The sequence below is a fragment of the Cherax quadricarinatus genome, chromosome 45, assembly GCF_038502225.1.
Source record: "Cherax quadricarinatus isolate ZL_2023a chromosome 45, ASM3850222v1, whole genome shotgun sequence".
Taxonomy (NCBI): Eukaryota; Metazoa; Arthropoda; class Malacostraca; order Decapoda; family Parastacidae; genus Cherax; species Cherax quadricarinatus.
Window position 1 is genome coordinate 31,096,364 of NC_091336.1, and position 24,582 is coordinate 31,120,945.

The 24,582-nt window shown below is 49.7% G+C and overlaps 1 protein-coding gene across 2 annotated transcripts in view; it reads left to right on the forward strand.

The window, feature by feature from the left end:
- The first annotated feature begins 1,836 nt into the window (after positions 1–1,836).
- The window catches only part of LOC128694952 (fibrinogen-like protein 1), a 106,621-nt gene continuing 83,875 nt past the window's right edge, over positions 1,837–24,582 (forward strand). For both annotated transcript variants that reach the window (XM_070094396.1, XM_070094397.1), the window contains exon 1: positions 1,837–2,075. In XM_070094396.1, coding sequence (XP_069950497.1) covers positions 1,838–2,075 — 238 coding nt within the window. In that variant the 5' untranslated portion in view covers position 1,837. The remainder of the gene's footprint in view (positions 2,076–24,582) is intronic.

Sequence of the window (24,582 nt, forward strand, 5' to 3'; positions counted from 1 at the left end):
TGGTGGGTGAGGGGAGTGTGGGTGATGGTATGGTGGGTGAGGGGAGTGTGGGTGATGGTATAGTGGGTGAGGGGAGTGTGGGTGATGGTATGGTGGGTGAGGGGAGTGTGGGTGATGGTATGGTGGGTGAGGGGAGTGTGGGTGATGGTATGGTGGGCGAGGGTAGTGTGGGTGATGGTATGGTGGGTGAGGGGAGTGTGGGTGATGGTATGGTGGGTGATGGTATGGTGGGTGAGGGGAGTGTGGGTGATGGTATGGTGGGTGATGGTATGGTGGGTGAGGGGAGTGTGGGTGATGGTATGGTGGGTGAGGGGAGTGTGGGTGATGGTATAGTGGGTGAGGGGAGTGTGGGTGATGGTATGGTGGGTGAGGGGAGTGTGGGTGATGGTATGGTGGGTGAGGGTAGTGTGGGTGATGGTATGGTGGGTGAGGGTAGTGTGGGTGATGGTATGGTGGGTGAGGGTAGTGTGGGTGATGGTATGGTGGGTGAGGGGAGTGTGGGTGATGGTATGGTGGGTGAGGGTAGTGTGGGTGATGGTATGGTGGGTGAGGGTAGTGTGGGTGATGGTATGGTGGGTGAGGGGAGTGTGGGTGATGGTATGGTGGGTGAGGGTAGTGTGGGTGATGGTATGGTGGGTGAGGGTAGTGTGGGTGATGGTATGGTGGGTGAGGGTAGTGTGGGTGATGGTATGGTGGGTGAGGGGAGTGTGGGTGATGGTATGGTGGGTGAGGGGAGTGTGGGTGATGGTATGGTGGGTGAGGGTAGTGTGGGTGATGGTATGGTGGGTGAGGGTAGTGTGGGTGATGGTATGGTGGGTGAGGGGAGTGTGGGTGATGGTATGGTGGGTGAGGGTAGTGTGGGTGATGGTATGGTGGGTGAGGGTAGTGTGGTTGATGGTATGGTGGGTGAGGGGAGTGTGGGTGATGGTATGGTGGGTGAGGGTAGTGTGGGTGATGGTATGGTGGGTGAGGGGAGTGTGGGTGATGGTATGGTGGGTGAGGGTAGTGTGGATGATGGTATGGTGGGTGAGGGTAGTGTGGGTGATGGTATGGTGGGTGAGGGGAGTGTGGGTGATGGTATGGTGGGTGAGGGGAGTGTGAGTGATGGTATGGTGGGTGAGGGGAGTGTGGGTGATGGTATGGTGGGTGAGGGGAGTGTGGGTGATGGTATGGTGGGTGAGGGGAGTGTGGGTGATGGTATGGTGGGTGAGGGGAGTGTGGGTGATGGTATGGTGGGTGAGGGGAGTGTGGGTGATGGTATGGTGGGTGAGGGGAGTGTGGATGATGGTATGGTGGGTGAGGGGAGTGTGGGTGATGGTATGATGGGTGAGGGGAGTGTGGATGATGGTATGGTGGGTGAGGGGAGTGTGGGTGATGGTATGGTGGGTGAGGGGAGTGTGGGTGATGGTATGGTGGGTGAGGGGAGTGTGGGTGATGGTATGGTGGGTGAAGGGAGTGTGGGTGATGGTATGGTGGGTGAGGGGAGTGTGGGTGATGGTATGGTGGGTGAGGGGAGTGTGGGTGATGGTATGGTGGGCGAGGGTAGTGTGGGTGATGGTATGGTGGGTGAGGGGAGTGTGGGTGGCGGTATAATTCATTATCATGTACATCTGGTAGGGCGTCCCATGTTGTCAACCTCTACCTTCAATATTTCTCCCTCTATTTCCACACCATTTTTATTACAAGTTCCTCTGGAATATTTATGCCGCTGGTAAATGAAAGATTATACGAAAGGCTTTTTACCCATTTGAACTATTAACATTATGTTAGAATTCATCAGTGGAAGGAGAAGCATGCGCATGTTATTGGTAAGAGTGAGTCACAGTGGGTGGCAACCATGCAAGCTGTCATGCAAGGCATGAGGTTAGTGCTTGACGGAGAGTTGTTCCACTCTGTTGTGTGTCAAGCTATGGCTCTACTCCTGCTACTGTCTCCACTCCTGGTCATGGTGGGGAGGTTGACCGCCGTCTCAGGCACACTGATACACCAGAATAATGAGTCTGACTTGAGAGATGTCAGTTTAAACCACATACCTGACCAGCATGTACAAGACGAAGAGAGACGCTCTGAACAAGGTAACATATATTATATAATATTGTTATATAATATTGTTTTATATATATATATATATATATATATATATATATATATATATATATATATATATATATATATATATATATATATATATATATATATATATATATATATATATATATATATACATGTATATATATAAATTTATATATATATAGAGAGATCTGAGAATTAGGACAAAAATATGAATCATTAATTTTAAGTAATATTAAATAAATTTAAACACACTTCTGATGCATACCAGAGTAAATTAAGGGAAGTTAAGTTTTTAGGTAGTGGATGTAAACATTGTGTGACGGGGGTGAGGCTCAGTGTTACGTTGTGTGTGACGGGGGTGAGGCTCAGTGTTACGTTGTGTGTGACGTGGGTGAGGCTCAGTGTTACGTTGTGTGTGACGGGGGTGAGGCTCAGTGTTACGTTGTGTGTGACGGGGGTGAGGCTCAGTGTTACGTTGTGTGTGACGGGGGTGAGGCTCAGTGTTACGTTGTGTGTGACGGGGGGTGAGGCTCAGTGTTACGTTGTGTGTGACGGGGGTGAGGCTCAGTGTTACGTTCATACACGTCCAGTACCAGACCTTGTGCTACGTTCATACACGTCCAGTACCAGACCTTGTGCTACGTTCATACACGTCCAGTACCAGATCCTGTGCTACGTTCATACACGTCCAGTACCAGACCTTGTGCTACGTTCATACACGTCCAGTACCAGATCCTGTGCTACGTTTATACACGTCCAGTACCAGACCTTGTGTTCCTTTCATACACGTCCAGTACCAGATCCTGTGCTACGTTCATACACGTCCAGTACCAGACCTTGTGTTACGTTCATATACGTCCAGTACCAGATCCTGCCCTACGTTCATACACGTCCAGTACCAGATCTTGTGCTACGTTCATACACGTCCAGTACCAGATCCTGTGCTACGTTCATACACGTCCAGTACCAGACCTTGTGTTACGTTCATACACGTCCAGTACCAGATCCTGCCCTACGTTCATACACGTCCAGTACCAGATCTTGTGCTACGTTCATACACGTCCAGTACCAGATCCTGTGCTACGTTCATACACGTCCAGTATCAGACCTTGTGTTACGTTCATACACGTCCAGTACCAGATCCTGTGCTACGTTCATACACGTCTAGTACCAGACTTTGTGCTACGTTCATACACGTCCAGTACCAGATCCTATGCTACGTTCATACACGTCCAGTACCAGACCTTGTGTTAGGTTCATACAAGCCCAGTACCAGACCCTGTGCTACGTTCATACACGTCCAGTACCAGACCTTGTGTTACGTTCATACACGTCCAGTACCAGACATTGTGCTACGTTCATGCACGTCCAGTACCAGACCTTGTGTTACGTTCATACATGTCCAGTACCAGACCTTGTGTTACGTTCATACACGTCCAGTACCAGACCTTGTGTTACGTTCATACACGTCCAGTACCAGACCTTGTGTTACGTTCATACACATCCAGTACCAGACCTTGTGCTTGGTTCATACACGTCCAGTACTAGACCTTGTGTTACGTTCATACACGTCCAGTACCAGACCTTGTGTTACGTTCATACACGTCCAGTACCAGACCATGTGCTACGTTCATACACGTCCAGTACCAGACCTTGTGTTACGTTCATACACGTCCAGTACCTGACCTTGTGTTACGTTCATACACGTCCAGTACCAGACCTTGTGTTACGTTCATACACGTCCAGTGTTCGACGTTTATGAATGTAACAGAAGGTGATACTGAACGTGTATGAACGTAGCACAAGGTATAGTTCTGAACGTGAATGAACGTAACACAAGGTCTGGTACTGGATGAGTATGAACGTAGCACAAGGTCTGGTACTGGACCAGTACCATACCTTCGTTGATACAGGTTTAGTACCATACATCGTGCTACGTTCATACACGTTCAGTACGATACCTTGCGCTACGTTAATACACGTTCAGTACAATCCATACCTTTTGGTACGTTCATAAACGTTCATTACCATTCCTGGCTCGTTCACACACGTATAATGCCATATTACATGCTACATTCAAACACGTTCCGAACCATGCTTTCTGTTACGTTCAGTGTCATAGCTTGTGTTACGTTCATACACGTTCAGTGCCATACCTTGTGTTACGTTCATACACATTCACTGCCGTATTTTGTTACGTTCATACACATTCACTGCCATACCTTGTGTTACGTTCATACACGTTCACTGCCATACTTTGTGTTACGTTCATACACATTCACTGCCATACCATGTGTTACGTTCATACACGTTCGGTACTATACTTTTTGTTAGGTTCATACACGTTCAGTACCATAACTCTTGCTATATTCATACACGTTCAGTACTATACGTCGAACGTTCATCGATCTCCAATACTATACCTTGTGCAACGTTCACATTCGTCCAGTACCATACCTGGTACGTTCATACATGTTCAGTATCATTTGTCGTGGAACGTTCATACACGTTCAGTATCATACTTCGTGGTGCGTTCATACACCTGCAGTAAAATACCTTCTGCTACGTTCGTACACGTTCAGTACCGTCAAACCTGGGTCATACTAACTGTTCATGCAACCTACCCCCTCCCGTGGCCACGCTGCCTGGCTGCACCCCACCAACATCCCCCCTCCCGTGGCCACCCTCCTTGGCTGCACCCCCACCAACATCCCCCCTCCCGTGGCAACGCTCACTGGCTGCACCTCACCAACCTCCCCCTCCCGTGGCAACGCTCCCAGGCTGCACCTCACCAACCTCCCCCTCCCGTGGCCACGCTCCCTGGCTGCACCTCCACCAACCTCCCCCCCTCAAGTGGCCATGCTCCCTAGCTGCACCCCACCAACCACCCCCTCCCGTGGCCACGCTCCCTGGCTGCACCTCCACCAACCTACCCCCTCCCGTGGCCACGCTCCCTGGCTGCACCATCACCAACCTCCCCCCTCCTGTGGCCACGCTCAATGGCTGCACCGCCACCAACCACCCCCCTTCCCGTGGCCACGCTCCCTGGCTGCACCCCCTCCAACCTCCCCCAACTGTGGCAACGCTCCCTGGCTGCACCCCCACCAATCTCCCCCCCTCCCGTTGCCACGCTCCCTGGCTGCACCTCCACCAACCTCCCTCGTCCCGTGGCCACGCTCCCTGGCGGCACCCCCACCAACCTCTCCCTCCTGTGGCCACGCTCCCTGGCTGCACCCCCACCAACCTCCACCCTCCCGTGGCCACGCTCCCTGGCTGCACCCCCAACAACCTCCCCCCTACCGTGGCCACGCTCCCTGGATGCACCTCCACCAACCTGCCCCCCTCCCGTGGCCACGCTCTCTGCCTGCACCCCCACCTACCTCACCCACCCGTGGCCATGCTCCCTGCATGCACCCCCAACAACCTCCCTCCTCCCGTGGCCACGCCCCCTGCCTGCACCTCTACCAACCTTCCCCCCTCCTGTGGCCACGTTCCCTGGCTGCACCACCACCAACCTCCCCTCCCGTGGCCACGCTCCCTGGCCGCACCTCCACCAACCTTCCCCCCTTCCGTGGCCACGCTCCCTGGCAGCACCCCCAAAAACCTCCCCCTTCCGTGGTCACGCTCCCAGGCTGCACCTCCACCAACCTCCCACCTCCCGTGGCCACGCTCCCTGGCTGCACCCCCAGAAACCTCCCCCTCCCTTGGCCACGCTCCCTGGTTACACCTCCACCAACCTCCGCCCTCCCGTGGCCACGCTCTCTGGCTGCACCCCACCAAACTCCCCCCTCTCGTGGCCATGCTCCCTGGCTGCACCTCCACCAACCTCCGCCCTCCCGTGGCCATGCTCTCTGGCTGCACCCCACCAACTTCCCCCCCTCGTGGCCATGCTCCCTGGCTGCACCTCCACCAACCTCCCCCTCCCGTGGCCCCGCTCCCTGACTGCACCACCACCAACCTCCACCCCTCCTGTGGATACGCTCCCTGGCTGCACCCCCAACAACCTCCCCCCTCCTGTGGCCAAGCTCCTTGGCTGCACCCCAACAACCTCCCCCCTCCCGTGGCCAAGCTCCCTGGCTGCACCTCCACCAACCTCCCCCCCTCCCGTGGCCTCGCTCTCTGCCTGCACCCCCACCAACCTCCCCCTCCGGTGGCTATGCTCCCTGGCTGCACCCCCAACAACCTCCCCCCTCCCGTGGCCACGCTCCCTGGCTGCACCTCTACCAACCTTCCCCCCTCCTGTGGCCACGCTCCTTGGCTGCACCACCACCAACCTCCCCTGCCGTGGCCACGCTCCCTGGCTGCACATCCACCAACTACATCCCTTTCCATGGCCATGCTCCCTGGCAGCACCCCCAAAAACCTCCCCCTCCCGTGGCCACGCTCATAGGCTGCACGTCCACCAAACTCCCCCCTCCCGTGGCCACGCTCCCTGGCTGCACTCCCACCAACCTCCCCCTCCAGTGGCCATGCTCCTTGGCTGCAACCCCACCAAACCCCCCTCCTGTGGCCACGCTCCCTTGCTGCACCCCCACCAACCTGCCCACTCCCTTGGCAACGCTCCCTGGCTGCAACCCACCAACCTCCCCACTCCTGTGGCCACACTTCCTGACTGCACCCCCACCAACCTCCCCCCTCCCATGGCCATGCTCCCTGGCTGCACCCCTACCAACCTCCCCCTCCCCTGGCCACACTTCCTGGCTGCACCCCCACCAACCTCCCTCCTCCCGTGGCCATGCTCCCTGGCTGCACCCCCATCAGCCTAACCCCACTCCCTTGGCCACGGTCCCTGGCTGCGCCCCCACCAACCTCTCCCTTGCGTTGCCACGCTCCCTGTCTGCACCGCCACCAATCTCCACCCCTCCCGTGGCAATGCTCTTTGGCTGCACCCCACCAACCTCCCCCTCCCGTGGCCACGCTCCCTGGCTGCACCACCACCAACCTCCCCCCTCCAGTGGCCATGCTCCCTGGCTGCACCTCCACCAAGCTCCCCCCTCCCGTGGTCACGCTCACTGGCTGCACTCCCACCAACCTCTCCCCTCCTGTGTCCACGCTCCTTGGTTGCAACCCCACCAAACTTCCCTCCCGTGGCCACGCTCCCTTGCTGCACCCCCACCAACCTGCCCACTCCCGTGGCCATGCTCCCTGGCTGCACCCCCACCAACCTCCCCCTCCCATGGCCACACTCACTGGCTGCACTCCCACCAACCTCCCCCTCCCGTGGCCATGCTCCTTGGCTGCAACCCCACCAAACCCCTCCTCCTGTGGCCACGCTCCCTGGCTGCACCCCCATCATCCTCCCCCTTCCCGTGGCCACGCACCCTGTTTGCACCTCATCAACCTCCCCCCTCCCGTGGCCACGCTCCCTGGCTGCACCCCCACCAACCTCCCCCCTCCCATTGATACGCTCCCTGGCTGCACCCCCACCATCCTCCCCTTTCCCGTGGCCACGCTCACTGGCTGCACTCCCACCAACCTCCCCTCCCGTGGCCACGCTCCTTGGCTGCACCCCTACCAAGCTCCTCCCCTTCCGTGGCAACGAACCCTTTCTGCACCCCCACCAACCTCTCTCCTCTCGTGGCCACGCTCCCTGGCTGCACCCCCACCATCCCCCCTCCTGTTGCCACGCTCCCTGGCTGCACCACCACAAGACTCCCCCCTCCTGTGGCAACGCTCCCTGGCTGCGCCCCTACCAACCTCCACCGTCCAGTGGCCACGCTCCCTGGCTGCACCCCCAACAACCTGCCCCCTCCCATGGCAATGCTCCCAGGCTGCACCCCACCAACCTCCCCCTCCTTTGGCCACGCTTCCTGGCTGCACCCCCACCAACCTCCCCCCTCCTGTGGCCATGCTCCCTGGCTGCACCCCTACCAACCTCCCCCTCCCGTGGCCACGCTCCCTGGCTGCACCCCCACCAACTTCCCCCCTCCCGTGGTAATGCTCCCTGGCTGCACGCCCACTAGCCTAAGCCCCCTCCCATGGGCACGGTCCCTGGCTGTGCCCCCACCAATCTCCCCATCCCATGGCCATGCTCCCTGGCTGCACCCCCACCAGCCTCCCCCCTCCCGTGGCCATGCTCCCTGGCTGCTCCACCACCAACCTCCCCCTCTCGTGGCCATGCTCCCTGGCTGCACTCCCTCCAACCTCCCCCCTCCTGTGGCCATGCTCCCTGGCTGCACCCCATCCAACCTCCCCCTCCTGTGGCCACTCTTCATGGCTGCACCCCCACCAGCCTCCCCCCTCCCGTGGCCACGCTCCCTGGCTGAACCCCCACCAACCTCCCTCCTCCCATGGCCACGCTCCCTGGCTGTACCCCCACCAACCTCCCCCCTTCAGTGGCCACGCTCCCTGGCTGCACCTCCACCAACCTCCCCCGTCCCGTGGTCACGCTCCCTGGCTGCTCCTCCACCAACCTTCCCCTCTCCAGTGGTCATGCTCCCTGGCTGCACCTCCACCAACCTCCCCGCATCCCGTGGACACGCTCCCTGGCTGCCCCTCCACCAACCTCCCCCCTCTCGGGGCCACGCTCCCTGGCTGCGCTCCCACCAACCTCCCCCCTCAAGTGGCCATGCTTCCTGACTGCACCCCCACCAACCTCCCCCCTCCCGTGGCCATGCTACCTGGCTGCACCCCTACCAACCTCCCCCTCCCGTAACCACGCTCCCTGGCTGCACCCTCACCAACCTCCCCCTCCCGTGGCCACGCTCCCTGGCGGCACCCCCAGAAACCTCCCCTCTCCCATGGCCACGCTCCATGGCTGCACCCCCACCAACCTCCCCCCCTCCCGTGGCCACGCTCTTTGGCTGCACCCCTACCAACCTCTCCCTCTCGTGGCCATGCTCCCTGGCTGCACCCCTACCAACCTTCCCCCTCTTGTGGCCACGCTCCCTGGCTGCACCCCTACCAACCTCCCCCTAGTGGCAATGCTCCCTGGCTGCACCCCACCATCCTCCCTCTCCCGTGGCCACGCACCCTGGTTGCACCCCATCAACCTCCCCCCTCCCGTGGCCACGCTCCCTGGCTGCACTCCCACCAAACTCCCCCTCCCATGGCCATGCTCCCTGGCTGCACCCCCACCAACCTCCCCTTTCCAGTGGCCACACTCCCTGGCTGCACCCCCTCCATCCTCCCCCTCCTGTGGCAATGCTCCCTGGCTGCACCCCGTCGAACCTCCCCCCTCCTGTGGCCATGCTCTGTGGCTGCACCCCACCAACCTCCCCCCTTCTGTGGCCACGCTCCCTGGCTGCACCCCACCATCCTCCCCTCCCATGGCCACGCACCCTGTTTGCACCCCATCAATCTCCCCCTCCCGTGGTCACCCTCCCTTGCTGCACTCCCACCAACCTCCCCCCTCCCATGGCCACGGTCCCTGGCTGCACCTCCACCAACCTCCCCTTTCCCGTGGTCACGCTCCCTGGCTGCTCCTCCACCAACCTTTCCCCCTCCCGTGGTCATGCTCCCTGGCTTCACCTCTACCAACCTCCCCCCATCCCGTGGTCACACTCCCTGGCTGCCCCTCCACCAACCTCCCCTCCTCCCGTGGCCACGCTCCCTGGCTGCACCCCCACCAACCTCCTCCCCTTCTGTGGCTACGCTCCCTGGCTGCACCCCCACCAACCTCCCCCCTTCAGTAGTCATGCTTCCTGGCTGCTTCTTCAACAACCTCCCCCCCTCCTGTGGTCATGCTCCCTGGCTGCACCTCCACCAACCCCCCCCCTCCCATGGCCATGCTCTCTGGCTGCAACCCACCAACCTCCCACCTCTCTTGGCCACGCTTCCTGGCTGTACCCTGTTACAAAAAACGCGATTCTAAAAGCTTAGAGATCTCCAGTGAATACTAGAAAGGACTGCCCTTCTAGCATCCAGCCTGTTACTGGGTTTTCGTAACAAGTAGTCAGTATCCTTGTCCAATTATCCATTAGAATTCAGTATTATTCAATAGTGCTTCAGGATTACAACTGGTAGGCTACTAACTAGAGAAATTAAAATTTAATAAATTTATTAATTCTAGAGGTATATTATCAAATTAAATTAAATTAATCACAGTAATCAAAATAATATCACTTCTCTCGAGTACAATATTATTGTGCTGAAAGCACATATCACATTTATAATTCTTAAGTACTGTCTGGTACATTAACATTTAATAAGATATTACAAATATGTACAAGTGTGAATGTATGTGTGTAAGTGCTCTAAGTAGTTCACTATGTTTCAAGACTCGACTAGACTTAAACAAGTGACTGACAAAGTCCTCACATAAACTAACTTCTTGACCAACTGGCAATCAGAACAGTCTGCTTGAACAACAAAAAGAATGCTAAACCCAATAGCAATATAACAAGCAACTGAGACACAGAGTCAGGAACAAGGAGATAATATAACGACACTAAGTAGGGACCATCTGCAGATCCTCCACAAAAGACACAAAACTCCCATACTACTGAATCTAAGTTCAGCATAAGAAAATCCCCGACTGTGATAATACACAGATACCAGTACAAATTAGGTGAGAAGCTACAGCTCAGGACCCGAGATGTTTCGAGTGTCTATGTGACACACAACCTCAGTACAACTTCGAAAATCACTAAGTCTATACAATGTTCTATGAACAGAGTTCTACAGAACCAACAAGAATAATGAGACAGACTATCTGTCCAACCACCAAGAGAGTCTAGACCAGACTGAATACTTTAGGCGAGGTGAGGACACCCCCCCCCTCGATCACGTGTTAGCTCCTTGGGTTGCTGCCCAGCAACAACGAGAAGCCGGCAGTCTAACGAGCAAAGAGCGATAATTACAGTAGTTAGACAATCAAGACTTGAACTGAGCACATAATATGTAACATCCTACCTCATAAAATTTAGCTAAGTCAAATAATAATAATATAAAGCAATATATTTACGATTTATCTATTATCACAAATATAAGGAATATAAAATTATATGAAAAGGTGATAATTATATATATACATTATATTCATAATCATAATATACATAATATACATTGTAACCCATTCAGGGGATGCAACACCCCCCCCCAACACGACAAACGGTCACACTAGGAGTTGCATTAATGTCTTTCACATTATTACCGATTACTCATATCAATACAATTTAATATAAACATTAATCAGAGTCACTCTTGCGTCAAGCACCTCTACAATTTCACAGCGTCTGTCACTATGATATGCCCCTAGTACTAGGGCAGTACACAGTATCGTATCTCCGCATACTCGTGGTTATGTACATCAGTGTAGAGACAGGATAACGTATACAAGTAGGGCACGATGAGGCTCGATCATAGTAGAGGAGACTGCATTCCACTCTTAAGTGGTGGTTGTGGAATGCTATGCAGTATGGACATCTGAGTATGAAACAGCTTAAGGTGTGTAGTGAGGGGGGGGGTCTGCGGCAGGACAGTGTTGCATCACGCAGTAACATCTCCCACACAACACTACCCACTCAACACTCAGCTTATGTCTCCTTACTCACAACAATACTGTGAATATATAAATATAATAATTAGACATGAGTATACATAGTTAATATGGGCTGGAGGGATTAAGTTACTGTACTGAATTTGACATAGCAAGTAACAAAAGGTATTTGGGCATAAAATTACGTAAATTTTAAATGGGGAAGTGCCCAAATACTCGTCAAAATGTTCAAAGGACACCACAAGAGCTAGAGCATAATTTTTCTGGTGTTGTTTGAGCTTAGATGAATAGTAACATATAGGATGGAGAATATCAGTGGGTGTTGACTGTTGGAGCAGCACAGCACCCACTGCATAGCCACTGGCATCTATATGTAAAAAGAAGGGAAGATTGAAATTAGGACTTCACAAGAACAGAGGAAAGCAGATGCTTCAACCTTTTGAACAAATCTGAACAATCACTAGTCCAGATGAACTGAACTTTGCTACTTAAGCTCATAGCGAGAGGTGTAGGTGGAGTGTGCGTTGCAGGCTTGCCTGTCACTTGACACACGTGGCAACGTCGCACATGATCAGCTACTGTTTCCTTCATCTTTGGCCAAGTAAAATGTTTTGCCAGTTTACCGAGTGTCTTCTTGACACCCAAATGTCCTCCTATGGGACTATTGTGAGCAAAATCAATGGCTTGTTCACGAAATGTAACTGGTAACACTACGAGATGCTTGACTGTGGTGGAAACACAGTCAGCTGACAACTTACATGTATTTTTCTCCATCAGTACAGCGTTACTATAATAGTAACAATTATCGAGATCCTTTGCTTCACTCTCAGTAACTGTTATATCTCTCAGTCTTTCCAGTGACTGATCAACAAACTGATCCTTGATTAAATCATCATGAGTTAGAAATTTAACGTCAGTTGTGTCCTGACTAGGTTGATGACTGGGGGGGAGTCAGTGTTAATGTTCCTGGGCGCAGAGCGTCACTAAACAACATATTCAAGCCCAAATCATTGTCATCCACTAACTCAACAGGAGACAAGGATGGTTGTTGAATCTTTGACATAGCTCTAGTAATTGCACTGAGAGGAAATAAAATAGGTTTCTCTCTACAAGCTTCAATGGCATAATTATCATCAGTGTTATTATCAATCACAAGTGGTTCTTTACATATACCAGCATGAAGGATATCGTTCCCTATCAACAAGTCCACTGACCTGATGGGAAATACACCACTGGATATACCCACTGAAATATAACCAGTATAATAGCTTGTTTCAATGTAAACTTTATGAAGAGGTACTTTTATAACAGCCCCTCCATAGGCTTCTAACAATACATCTATCTTGGTATACGTATCGTCAGTTATGGGCAGTACATCTTCTCTCAATAACGTCAGATAACTGCCAGTGTCTCTGAAAGTAATTATCTCAGTTAGATGTGATTCGTCAATTCCTATTCTACCTCTTGAAAAGTAAGGACTCATCGCTGAACGAATCTTTTCATCAGATACACTTTCTGATGCTAGTCATCTGTCCTTAGTAATATTATCTAAAACAGTAGGATCAGAGGTATTACTAGGATTTTGGTGCCTTTGTTGCTCTGAAGTGGATACGACTTGTGTGGGGGCGCCAGCCGCACGACTGTCTCTCGCATCTCTTTCCAACTTATAGCAATACTCTCTAGCATGTCCTTTTCTGTTACAATATGTACATTTTACTTTCTTTTTCTCGATATTAGATTTCTGTCTAGCCACAGAGACAGATTCAGGATTATGAGTTTTCCTGGTAAAGGTACGAGAAGTTACAGTAGCAGGTACATCAGGCCGGCACTGAGCAGCTGATTTAGGTTGCCAACTTCTAGGACAATTTTTAGTTACCGTGTTTCTCTGTGTTTTAGTACGTACAAGTTTGTGAGAAATCTCGTAATTGTCTGCTAATGCTGCAGTTTCCAGAATATCCGAGGTAGTATGATCGATCAGATATTCTTGTATGTCAGCAGACATACAGTTGTTAAACTCTTCATGTAGTTACAACTGAACTAGACTGTCGTAGTTGTTACACTTGGCAGACCTACACCACCTCTCAAATGAAACTTTTCTCACGAGCAAACTCTACACAAGTTTGATCTTGTCGTCGTTGTAATGTACGAAATGCACTTTGATAACTTACAGGCAACAAGTTATAGGTCTCTAGAATAGTTTGCTTGACAGCGTCATAACTAATGTACTTGGCAAATGGTAAAGCAGCAGTACAAGTTTGAGCTCTTCCTGTCAAAGCTGTATGCAACACTGTAGCCCAGTGCTTATGTGGCCAGTTCATAGCACGAGCCTGGTTCTCAAACACATCAAAATAGGTGTCTAAGTCACTCTCAAAAAACTTAGGAACCATGGATGCAGCTTTCTGCAATTAAATGTGTCCTGTGATCTATCAGTCTGTTGTCTTCCCAGACGAACATTTTCTCTCTGGAAATCTTCTTCGTTCAATTTCTTCTGTGCCTCTATTTGTGCAGTCTGCAACATAATGAGGCGTTCAAACCTCTCAAACTGTTCCTGAGAGATAGGACCAGTGGGTAATGGAGGAGTAAGGACTCTAACATGGTCTGGACGGTCGTTTGGTCGGGCACCTTGTCCAGCCGTCTCTTGAGTGTCTAGATCTGGTCTATGATAAGTAGATACAGGTGTAGCATACACAGTACTAGTATTAGGCTGCGTCAAGCTAACAGTTAGGAGGGAAGGCGTGAGCGAGAACTGAGCTACACTAGGCTCAGACACTAGGCTCACTTCTGCCTTAGTTGCTCTTTCTTCTACTTCATCAAATAGTCATACTTCCTAATTGTGACACTAGGCTTTCTGAATCTGAATCATAATCAGACATATCTGTATGAGCAGGAAACAATATATCTTTAATTAACGCTCTGACAGTTTCTGCGGTGTAATTCCTGTTATACACCTGTTATACGTCACACCGAGATATTTGGCTACTCGCCAACACGTCTGAAGTTTTAATGTACTCAACTCAGAGTCAGAGTAACAATTAACTGTTTCACTTTGGCATACATCACGAAAATAAGTGTACTACGAGAGAGTGATTATTGGAAACTATAATCCTAATAGGAATTTTAGTGTTGGTGGCGTTAGAGCTAAAACTCATAAACAGTATTTCCATCTCCTTGGCTCAAGAGACTCAGTCAGGTACATACATCCACCTGGTATGTTGTACAAGACTAAACTCAAAGTATTTCCATCTCCTTGGCTCAAGAGACTCAGTCAGGTACATACGTACACCTGGTATGTCGTACAAGACTAAACTCAAAGTCTTCAGATTAGGAAAGTACTCAAAGTGTTTGATCATAGAGTTACTAGTATGTCAAACTGAACAATTTCTCCAACACCTTGGATCAAGAGCATCCCGGACAGGCCCCCATTTGTTACAAAAAACGCGATTCTAAAAGCTTAGAGATCTCCAGTGAATACTAGAAAGGACTGCTCTTCTAGCATCCAGCCTGTTACTGGGTTTTCATAACAAGCAGTCAGTATCCTTGTCCAATTATCCATTAGAATTCAGTATTATTCAATAGTGCTTCAGGATTACAACTGGTAGGCTACTAACTAGATAAATTAAAATTTAATAAATTTATTAAGTCTAGAGGTATATTATCAAATTAAATTAAATTAATCACAGTAATCAAAATAATATCACTTCTCTCGAGTACAATATTATTGTGCTGAAAGCACATATCACATTTATAATTCTTAAGTACCGTCTGGTACATTAACATTTAATAAGATATTACAAATATGTACAAGTGTGTATGTATGTGTGTTAGTGCTCTAAGTAGTTCACTATGTCTCAAGACTCGACTAGACTTAAACAAGTGACTGACAAAGTCCTCACATAAACTAACTTCTTGACCAACTGGCAATCAGAACAGTCTGCTTGAACAACAAAAAGAATGCTAAACCCAATAGCAATATAACAAGCAACTGAGACACAGAATCAGGAACAAGGAGATAATATAACGACATTAAGTAGGGACCATCTGCAGATCCTCCACAAAAGTCACAAAACTCCCATACTACTGAATCTAAGTTCAGCATGAGAAAATCCCCGACTGTGATAATACACAGATACCAGTACAAATTAGGTGAGAAGCTACAGCTCAGGACCCGAGATGTTTCGAGTGTCTATGTGACACACAACCTCAGTACAACGTCGAAAATCACTAAGTCTATACACTGTTCTGTGAACAGAGTTCTACAGAACTAACAAGAATAATGAGACAGACTATCTGTCCAACCACCAAGAGAGTCTAGACCAGACTGAATACTTTAGGCGAGGTGAGGACACCCCCCCCCTCGATCACGTGATAGCTCCGTGGGTTGCTGCCCAGCAACAACGAGAAGCCGGCAGTCTAACGAGCAAAGAGCAATAATTACAGTAGACAATCAAGACTTGAACTGAGCACATAATATGTAACATCCTACCTCACAAAATTTAGCTAAGTCAAATAATAATAATATAAAGCAATATATTTACGATTTATCTATTATCACAAATATAAGCAATAAAAAATTATATGAAAAGGTGATAATTATATATATACATTATATTCATAATCATAATATACATAATATACATTGTAACCCATTCAGGTGTTGCAACATACCCCAACCAACCTTCGCCCCTCCCGAGGCCACGCTCCCTGGCGGCACTCCTACCAACCTCCCCCTCCCGTGGCAACGCTCCCTGGCTGCACCCCCATCAGCCTGCCCCCTCCCATGGTCACGCTCCCTAACTGCACCCCCACCAACTTCCCACTTTTCCGTGGCCACGCTCTCTGGCTGCACCCCAACCAACCTCCCCCTCCCCGTGGCCATGCTCCCTGGCTGCGCCCCTACCAACGTCCCCCTCCCATGGCCATGCTCCCTGGCTGCACCCCCACCAACCTCCCCCCCTGTGGCCATGCTCCCTAGCTGCACCCCCAACAACCTGCCCCCTCCCGTGGCAATGCTCCCTGGCTGCACCCCACCAACCTCCCCCTCCTGTGGCCATGCTTCCTGGCTGCACCCCCACCAACCTCCCCCCTCCTGTGGCCATGCTCCCTGGCTGCACCCCTACCAACCTCCCCCTCCCGTGGCCATGCTCCCTGGCTGCACCCCCACCAACCTCCCCCCTTCTGTGGCCATGCTCCCTGGCTGCGCCCCTACCAACCTCCCCCTCCCATGGCCATGCTCCCTGGCTGCACCCCCACCAACCTCCCCCCCTGTGGCCATGCTCCCTTGCTGCAACCCCACCAACCTCCCCCATCCCATGGCCATGCTCACTGGCTGCACCCCTACCAACCTCCCCCTCCCGTGGCCATGCTCCCTGGCTGCACCCCCACCAACCTCCCCCCTCACGTGGCCAAGCTTCCTGGCTGCACCCCCACCAGCCTCCCCCCTCCCGTGGCCTCGCTCCCTGGCTGCTCCACCACCAACGTCCCCCTCTCGTGGCCACACTCCCTGGCTGCACCCCCTCCAACCTCCCCCCTCCCGTGGCCATGCTCCCTGGCTGCACCCCCTCCAGCCTCCCCCCTCCCGTGGCCACGCTCCCTGGCTGAACCCCCACCAACCTCCCCCATTCCGTGGCCACGCTCCCTGGCTGCACCCTCACCAACCTCCCTCCTCCCGTGGCCACGCTCCCTGGCTGTACCTCCACCAACCTCCCCCCCTTCAGTGGTCGCGCTGCCTGGCTGCACCTCCACCAACCTCCCCCCTCCCATGGTCATGCTCCCTGGCTGCTCCTCCACCAACCTCCACCTCTCCCGTGGTCATGCTCCCTGGCCGCACCTCCACCAACCTCCCCCCATCCCGTGGACACGCTCCCTGGCTGCCCCTCCACCAACCTCCCCTCTCTCGTGGCCACGCTCCCTGGCTGCACTCCCACCAACCTCCCCTCTCAAGTGGCCATGCTTCCTGACTGCACCCCCACCAACCTCCCCCTCCCGTGGCCATGCTACCTGGCTGCACCCCTACCAACCTCCGCCTCCCGTGGCCACGCTCCCTGGCTGCACCCTCACCAACCTCCCCCTCCCTTGGCCACGCTCCCTGGCTGCACCCCCAAAAACCTCCCCCCTCCCATGGCCACGCTCCCTGGCTGCACCCCTACCAACCTCTCCCTCTCGTGCCCACGCTCCCAGGCTGCACCCCACCAACCTCCCCCCTTCTGCAGCCATGCTCCCTGGCTGCACCCCCACCATCCTCCCCCTCCTGTGGCCACACACCCTGGTTGCACCCCATCAACCTCCCCTCTCTCGTGGCCACGCTCCCTGGCTGCACTCCCACCAACGTCCCCCCTCCCATGGCCATGCTCCCTGGATGCACCCCCACCAACCGCCCCTTTCCTGTGGCCAGGCTCCCTGGCTGCACCCCCACCAACCTCCCCCTCTTGTGGCCATGCTCCCTGGCTGCACCCTGTCGAACCTCCCCCCTCCTGTGGCCACGCTCACTGGCTGCACCCCCACCAACCTCCCCCCTTCTGTGGCCACGCTCCCGAGCTGCACCCCCACCAACCTCCCCCCTCCCATGGTCAAGCTTCGTGGCTGCTTCTTCACCAACCTCCCCCCCTCCCATGGTCATGCTCGCTGGCTGCACCTCCACCAACCTCCCCCTATCCCGTGGTCATGCTCCCTGGCTGCCCCTCCACCAACCTCCCCCTTCTTGTGGCCACGCTCCCTGGCTGCACTCCCACCAACCTCTCCCCTCTCGTGGCCGTGGTCCCTGGCTGCAACTCAATTTATTTATTTATTTTATTTATTTATTTATAATTTGAGCACACTTACAGAGGTACAAAAAAAAAATACAGATAAGAGCAGCATGCCAAAGCCACTTATACTATGCATAGCATTACGGGCTGGCTTAAAATTAACTTAAGATTAACTAAGCAATGATGAAATCAGTGAAAAACATTAATGTAAACTGATTACTATAAAGCACAAGTGAGTATTACAAAGACAGGTCATATGGTTGCATGCATTGTTGTAAATTCAGTAGAATGGAGTATTCTGTTAGGTAGTGAATTTAAAAAAAAAATAAAGTTAGATTGGGTTTTAGGTTTAACATTTATGTGATATAATTGTGAGAAACATTTAAGATATACAATTTATAAGGTTCAGTTATTCAGTATTTATTTGGTTTTGGGTGAGTAAGTGATCTTTGAGAAGAGACTTGAATTTATAAACAGGTAGTGTTTCTTTTATATTTACAGGTAATGAATTCCAGATTTTAGGGCCTTTTATGTGCATTGAGTTTTTGCATAGCGTGAGATGGACACGAGGAATATCAAAGAGTGATCTGTGCCTTGTGTTATGGTCATGTGTTCTGTTGAGGTTGGCAAGGAGATGTTTGAGGGGAGGGTTAATATCAGAGTTGAGTGTTCTATGTATGTAATAGGTGCAGTAATAAGTATGGATGTTTTGTATGGTGAGTAGGTTGAGTGTATTGAATATTGGTGGAGTGTGCTGCCTGTAGTGAGAATTTGTTATCATTCTAACTGCAGCCTTTTGTTGGGTAATTAGTGGTCTGAGATGGTTACTTGTTGTTGAGCCCCATGCACAAATTCCATAGGTGAGATAGGGGTAAATAAGAGAGTGATATAGGGCCAGGAGGGCTGACTGTGGAGCATAGTACCGTATCTTCGATAGTATGCCTACAGTCTTGGAAATTTTCTTAGAAATTTGTTGTATATGTGTATGAAATTTGAGTCTATTATCAAGGTGGATTCCTAAGAATTTTCCCTCTGTTAGCTTTGTGATAGGTGATCCGTTTATCATTATGTTAAGAGGGACATCTGTAGCTCTGTTACCAAACTGAATGAAGTAGGTTTTGTCAATGTTTAGTGTAAGTTTGTTAGTACTCATCCAGGTAGATATTTTCTGTAATTCGGTATTTACAGTATTGGCTAGCGTGACTGGGCTCGGGTGGGAGAAGACGTATGTTGTGTCATCAGCAAATAGTGTGGGTTTGAGTAATTGAGAAGCATTTGGTAGGTCATTTATGTATAGGAGAAAGAGAAGAGGGCCAAGGACACTTCCCTGTGGGACACCAACTGTAATTGGTTGTGCAGAAGAGTTTGCCCCATTTGCGTACACATATTGGCTTCTGTTGCTGAGGTATGACTTGAGGTAGTTGAGGGAGTGCCCTCTTATACCATAGTGTGATAATTTTACGTGGAGCAAGTCATGGTCAACTGTATCAAAAGCTTTACGTAAGTCAATGAAGATCCCCAGTGGGACTTCTTTTTTCTCTATTGCAGTGTATATATGTTCTAGCATGTGTATAATAGCATCATTAGTATTTTTATTAGGCCTGAATCCAAATTGGCAGGGGTTGAGTATGTTTTGGGAGATAAGGTAGGAGTAGATTCGTTTATGAATTAATTTTTCGAAGATTTTTGAGAGAGGGTGTAAGTTGGATATTGGCCTATAGTTATTCAACTCTGTTTGGTCTCCTCCTTTGTGGATCGGGGTGACCCTTGCTATTTTGAGTACTGTAGGGAAGGTGGAGGATTCAATGGATTTGTTAAAGAGTGTTGCAATGATTGGTGATAGCACTTGTGACACTTTTTTGTATATAAAGGGTGGTAAGGTATTTAAATCTCCTGCCTTGTTTTTTAGTGCGTTGATAATAAGGGAGACTTCGTATGGGTTAGTCGGAGCTAGGAACAGTGTGTTCGGGTAGTTGCCGGTGAGGTAGTCATTTGGTGGGGTATCTGAGCTTGGGATTTTATTGGCAAGGTTTTGTCCTATAGTGGAGAAGAAATCATTGAGTCTGTTTGCTGTTTCTGTTGGTGGGAGTTGGGGTTCATCTGATTTTGCTAATTTTATTTCGCTATTTCGTGATATCTTTTTTGTTCCCAGAATTTCTGATAGGGTTTTCCAGGTCTTTTTTATATCACCTCGTAAGTTGGATAATCTGTTCTCATAATACAATTTTTTTGCCCTTCTTATCAGGCTGGTTAGGATTGACGAGTAACGTTTTGTTTGGTCTCTGGTTATGTGACCCATTCTGTACTGTTTTTCATATTGGTGTTTTGTATTTATGGATTTGAGAATGCTGGGTGTTAGCCAGGGACTGTTCAGTCTCTTAGCTGTCATCTGCTTAGTTTTTTTAGGGCAGTGCTTGTTATAGAGGTATTGAGTCTTTTTTAGAAAATTATTAATACATTCGTCAATATCTGTATTGATTTCTAGCTCAGTGTGCCAATCAATGTTTGCTAATGCTGTTGTGAAGTTATTAATGGCTACTCTCCCTGGCTGCACCCCCACCAACATCCCCCCTTCTGTGGCCACTCACCCTGGCTGCACCCCCACTAACCTCCTCCATCCCGTGGCCATGCTCCCTGGCTGCACCCCCACCAACATCACCCCTCCCATGACCACGCTCCCTGGCTGCACCCCCATGAGACTCCCGCCTCCTGTGGCCACGCTCCCTGGCTGCACCCCTACCAATCTCCCCTCTCCCATGGCCATGCTCCCTGGCTGCACCTCACCAACCTCCCACCTCTCTTGGCCACGCTTCCTGGCTGTACCCCAACCAACCTTCGCCCCTCCCGAGGCCACGCTCCCTGGCAGCACTCCTACTAACCTCCCCCTCCCGTGGCAATGCTCCCTGGCTGCACCCCCATCAGCCTGCCCCCTCCCATGGTCACGCTCCCTAACTGCACCCCCACCAACTTCCCGCTTTTCCGTGGCCACGCTCCCTGACTGCACTCCCACCAACCTCCCCCCTTCCTTGGCTGTGGTCCCTGGCTGCAACCCAATCAACCTCCCCTCTCCCATGGCCGTGTTGCCAATAAGAATTTTTTTTAAAGAACTTCAGAATGTGGCCTGTTACCATTTATTTCTTATTCAACAAGATTTTTGGATCTGAGTTCTTTAAAGGTCTTTTAGAGGCTAGGGGAAATAATTTCAACTGGGAAACTCCATAGAATAATATTAAAATTTATTAAAGTATTTAAATACAATACTTTATCTTCTCTTTGTAGTTAATTTAACTTAATACTTTGTGCAATAAAATTTCCATATACATTTAGTTCAAAATCATGGAAATGTCACATTAATAAGGAAGATTAATTATTCTTCCTGTATCTAAGTCCTCATTAATATTTACATCTCTTTCTTAACAAGACTGTAGACTCAAAATACAAAAGGTACAAGATTTAACAAGACCTTTGAATCTGGCCGTAAAGTATCTATGGATTACTGAACTGACCAAGAATATAAATATCAAAAGAATCTTTCAGAGTAATGAGGAACAAAGTGAGTCAGCTCTAGAGTCCAATTCTCAAAACCATTCAACTGTACACCGTAAGAGCCAATATACGATCAGTTGTCAGGGCTAGAGCTGGGAGCAGACTGACTACTTGCCAGTCTGTTGACGTGTCGTCAGGTTGGATCAGCTGAGCCACGTCAGCCAGCCGGACATAAACAACTGAACAATTCACCGGATGGTTCCGAGACTTAAACTCTATATACACAAGAAATCCTACCTAACCATAATAGTAAAATAATAGTGATAATAACAATAATAGTAATAATAACGATAATAGTGATAATACCATGGTATTTTTCATATATTAACAGATAATAATATAATGCCGAATGTCTCTATTTTAGCTATAAACGGGGACTTTCGCGCTATAATATTAAGTGATGAACACATTCTCTTATAATAGTTAAATAACACAGGATGACCAATTTCAAAGATATAACACCCCCCCCCGTACGACAATAGGTCGCAGTAGGGAGTTTGCAAGCGCCCTTGGTAATATCTCCTTCATAATAAGCGTCCTCTTGGTAAATAAGGCATGTAGTATGACGGAAGAATGGAGAAGAAATGACTCGATCAGCATGGTTATTTGTCAGAGGATGAGCTTTTGGAACAATGGCCGGAAGAACTATCTGGAATGGCTTTCATAATTCGAGAATAGGAGTCTCGGACATGACTGTCAGGGTTATCCATGTGTACTTAATACTTCATCCCATCAATGAAACAGCTTTCATAGTCATACTGTCAATATAAAAGAAAATCATTAACAAAAATATATAATATATATATAAATTAGGCTCTGAGAGTACTCATTACTTAACTTTACATTTTAAGGTATACATTTTTTTTCAGGGGCGAGAAAGAGCATCAGCAATTATGTTAAGGGACCCACTTAAGTGTTGAATACCAATCAGATAAGGTTTGATTCTCAGAGCCCACCTGAGGATTCGGGTGTTCTTTGATTTCATAGAATTAATATAAATTAAAGGGTTGTGATCAGAAAATACCATAATTTTATGGGGGGAGGTTCCCAGATAAATGTCAAAATGTTCCAAAGATATTACTAGGGCAAGTGCTTCTTTCTCTACAGTTGCGTAATTCTTTTGGTGACGTTTCAACTTTGAAGAAATATAAGATATAGGATGCAAAATATCATTAGAGTGGGATTTCTGAAGTAACACCGCCCCCACAGCATAACCGCTGGCATCGATGTGTAAATAGAAGGGTTGATTAAAGTCAGGACTTTTCAATACGGGTGACAAAGAAAGCAACGGCTTCAACCGATTAAAAGCTATCTCACAATCTTTCGTCCAGCAAAACTTCATCTTGCTACTGGTTAACTCAGTAAGAGGAGATGCAACCTGAGAAAAATTAGGACAGAAACGTCGATAATAACCAGTCATTCCAAGGAACCTCTGTATAGACTTTCTATCTTGAGGGATAGGAAACTCGGCAATGGCTCTAACTTTTACATCAACAGGACGTACCTCACCTTGACCTATACAATACCGAGGTATTTAATCTTGGCTTGTCCAAACTGACACTTGGCTAAATTTATGGTGAAGTTGTACTTTTCTAACTTCTTAAATAAGGTTTCCAGGCGAATTAAATGTTGTTCCTACTCATTGCTATATATAACAAAATCATCTAAATATGCATCCACTCCTTCTAAATCATTGGTCAGCAGGTTCATCAGGCGCTGAAAGGTAGAGGCCGCGTTACACAACCCGAAGGGTATAACACGATAATTGAATAATCCACCTTGTATAGTAAATGCGGATATTTCTTGGGCTCGCTGGGTAAGCGGCACTTGGTAATAGCCCCTTAATAAATCCAGGCAGGTGACATAGGCGGCTCCTGATACTCTGTCTATTAGATCATCAATACGGGGTAGTGGGAAACCATCTGGTACCGTGAGAGCATTAACCTTACGATAATCAGTACACATTCTAGAAGTTCCATCAGGCTTGGGAACTAATATACAGGGCGAGGCCCACGGACTTTTACTCCGTTCTATGAGTCCATGGGACAACAAAAATTCTACTTCTTTGTTTAATGTTTCTTGATGAGTGGACTTGCCCTATAAGGTGACTGTTTGCAAGGCTTTGCTCCTTGTACACCTATGTAGTGAATTCCCAATGTACAACACCAAGGGACGTCATCGAATAAAACCTCATAACGTAATATCAAGTCTTTGATATCTTTGGCTTTCTTCAAATCAAGGTCCATAAGAAAGGTATCAAGAGATTGCAATGTCTCTGAATTTTTTAAACGTACTTCTATCGCTTTAGAGATGCTGGGCAGACTTACATTTTCGGTTTCAGCTAAAGGAAGAATTGTCGAAACTGGTACGATACTAGGGTGGTAAGCCTTAAGTTGGTTTATGTGATAAGTATGTTTGGCTTTTCTCTTTCCTGGAGTTTGTAGTACATAATTTACCTCATTGAGCCGCTCAATCACTTCCAAAGGACCTTCGTATCTAGGTTGCAGAGCATGTCCAGGTAAGAATTTCTGTGCCATCACACTGTCACCTGGTTTGAAGAAGCGAGAGCGTGTGTGTTTGTCATAACAATGCTTCATCTTGGATTGGGCCTTAGCTAAGTTTTTTGAGGCTAATTCCCTCAGTTGTGACAAATGCTTTTGCATTAGAGTTGGAGTTGTTTTAAGCAAGGGTTCTGATTTTCCGGTCCATGAATCTTTTAGTACGGCGAGGGGGCCGCGTACTTGGTGTCCGTAAATTAATTCAAATGGACTGAACCCAGGG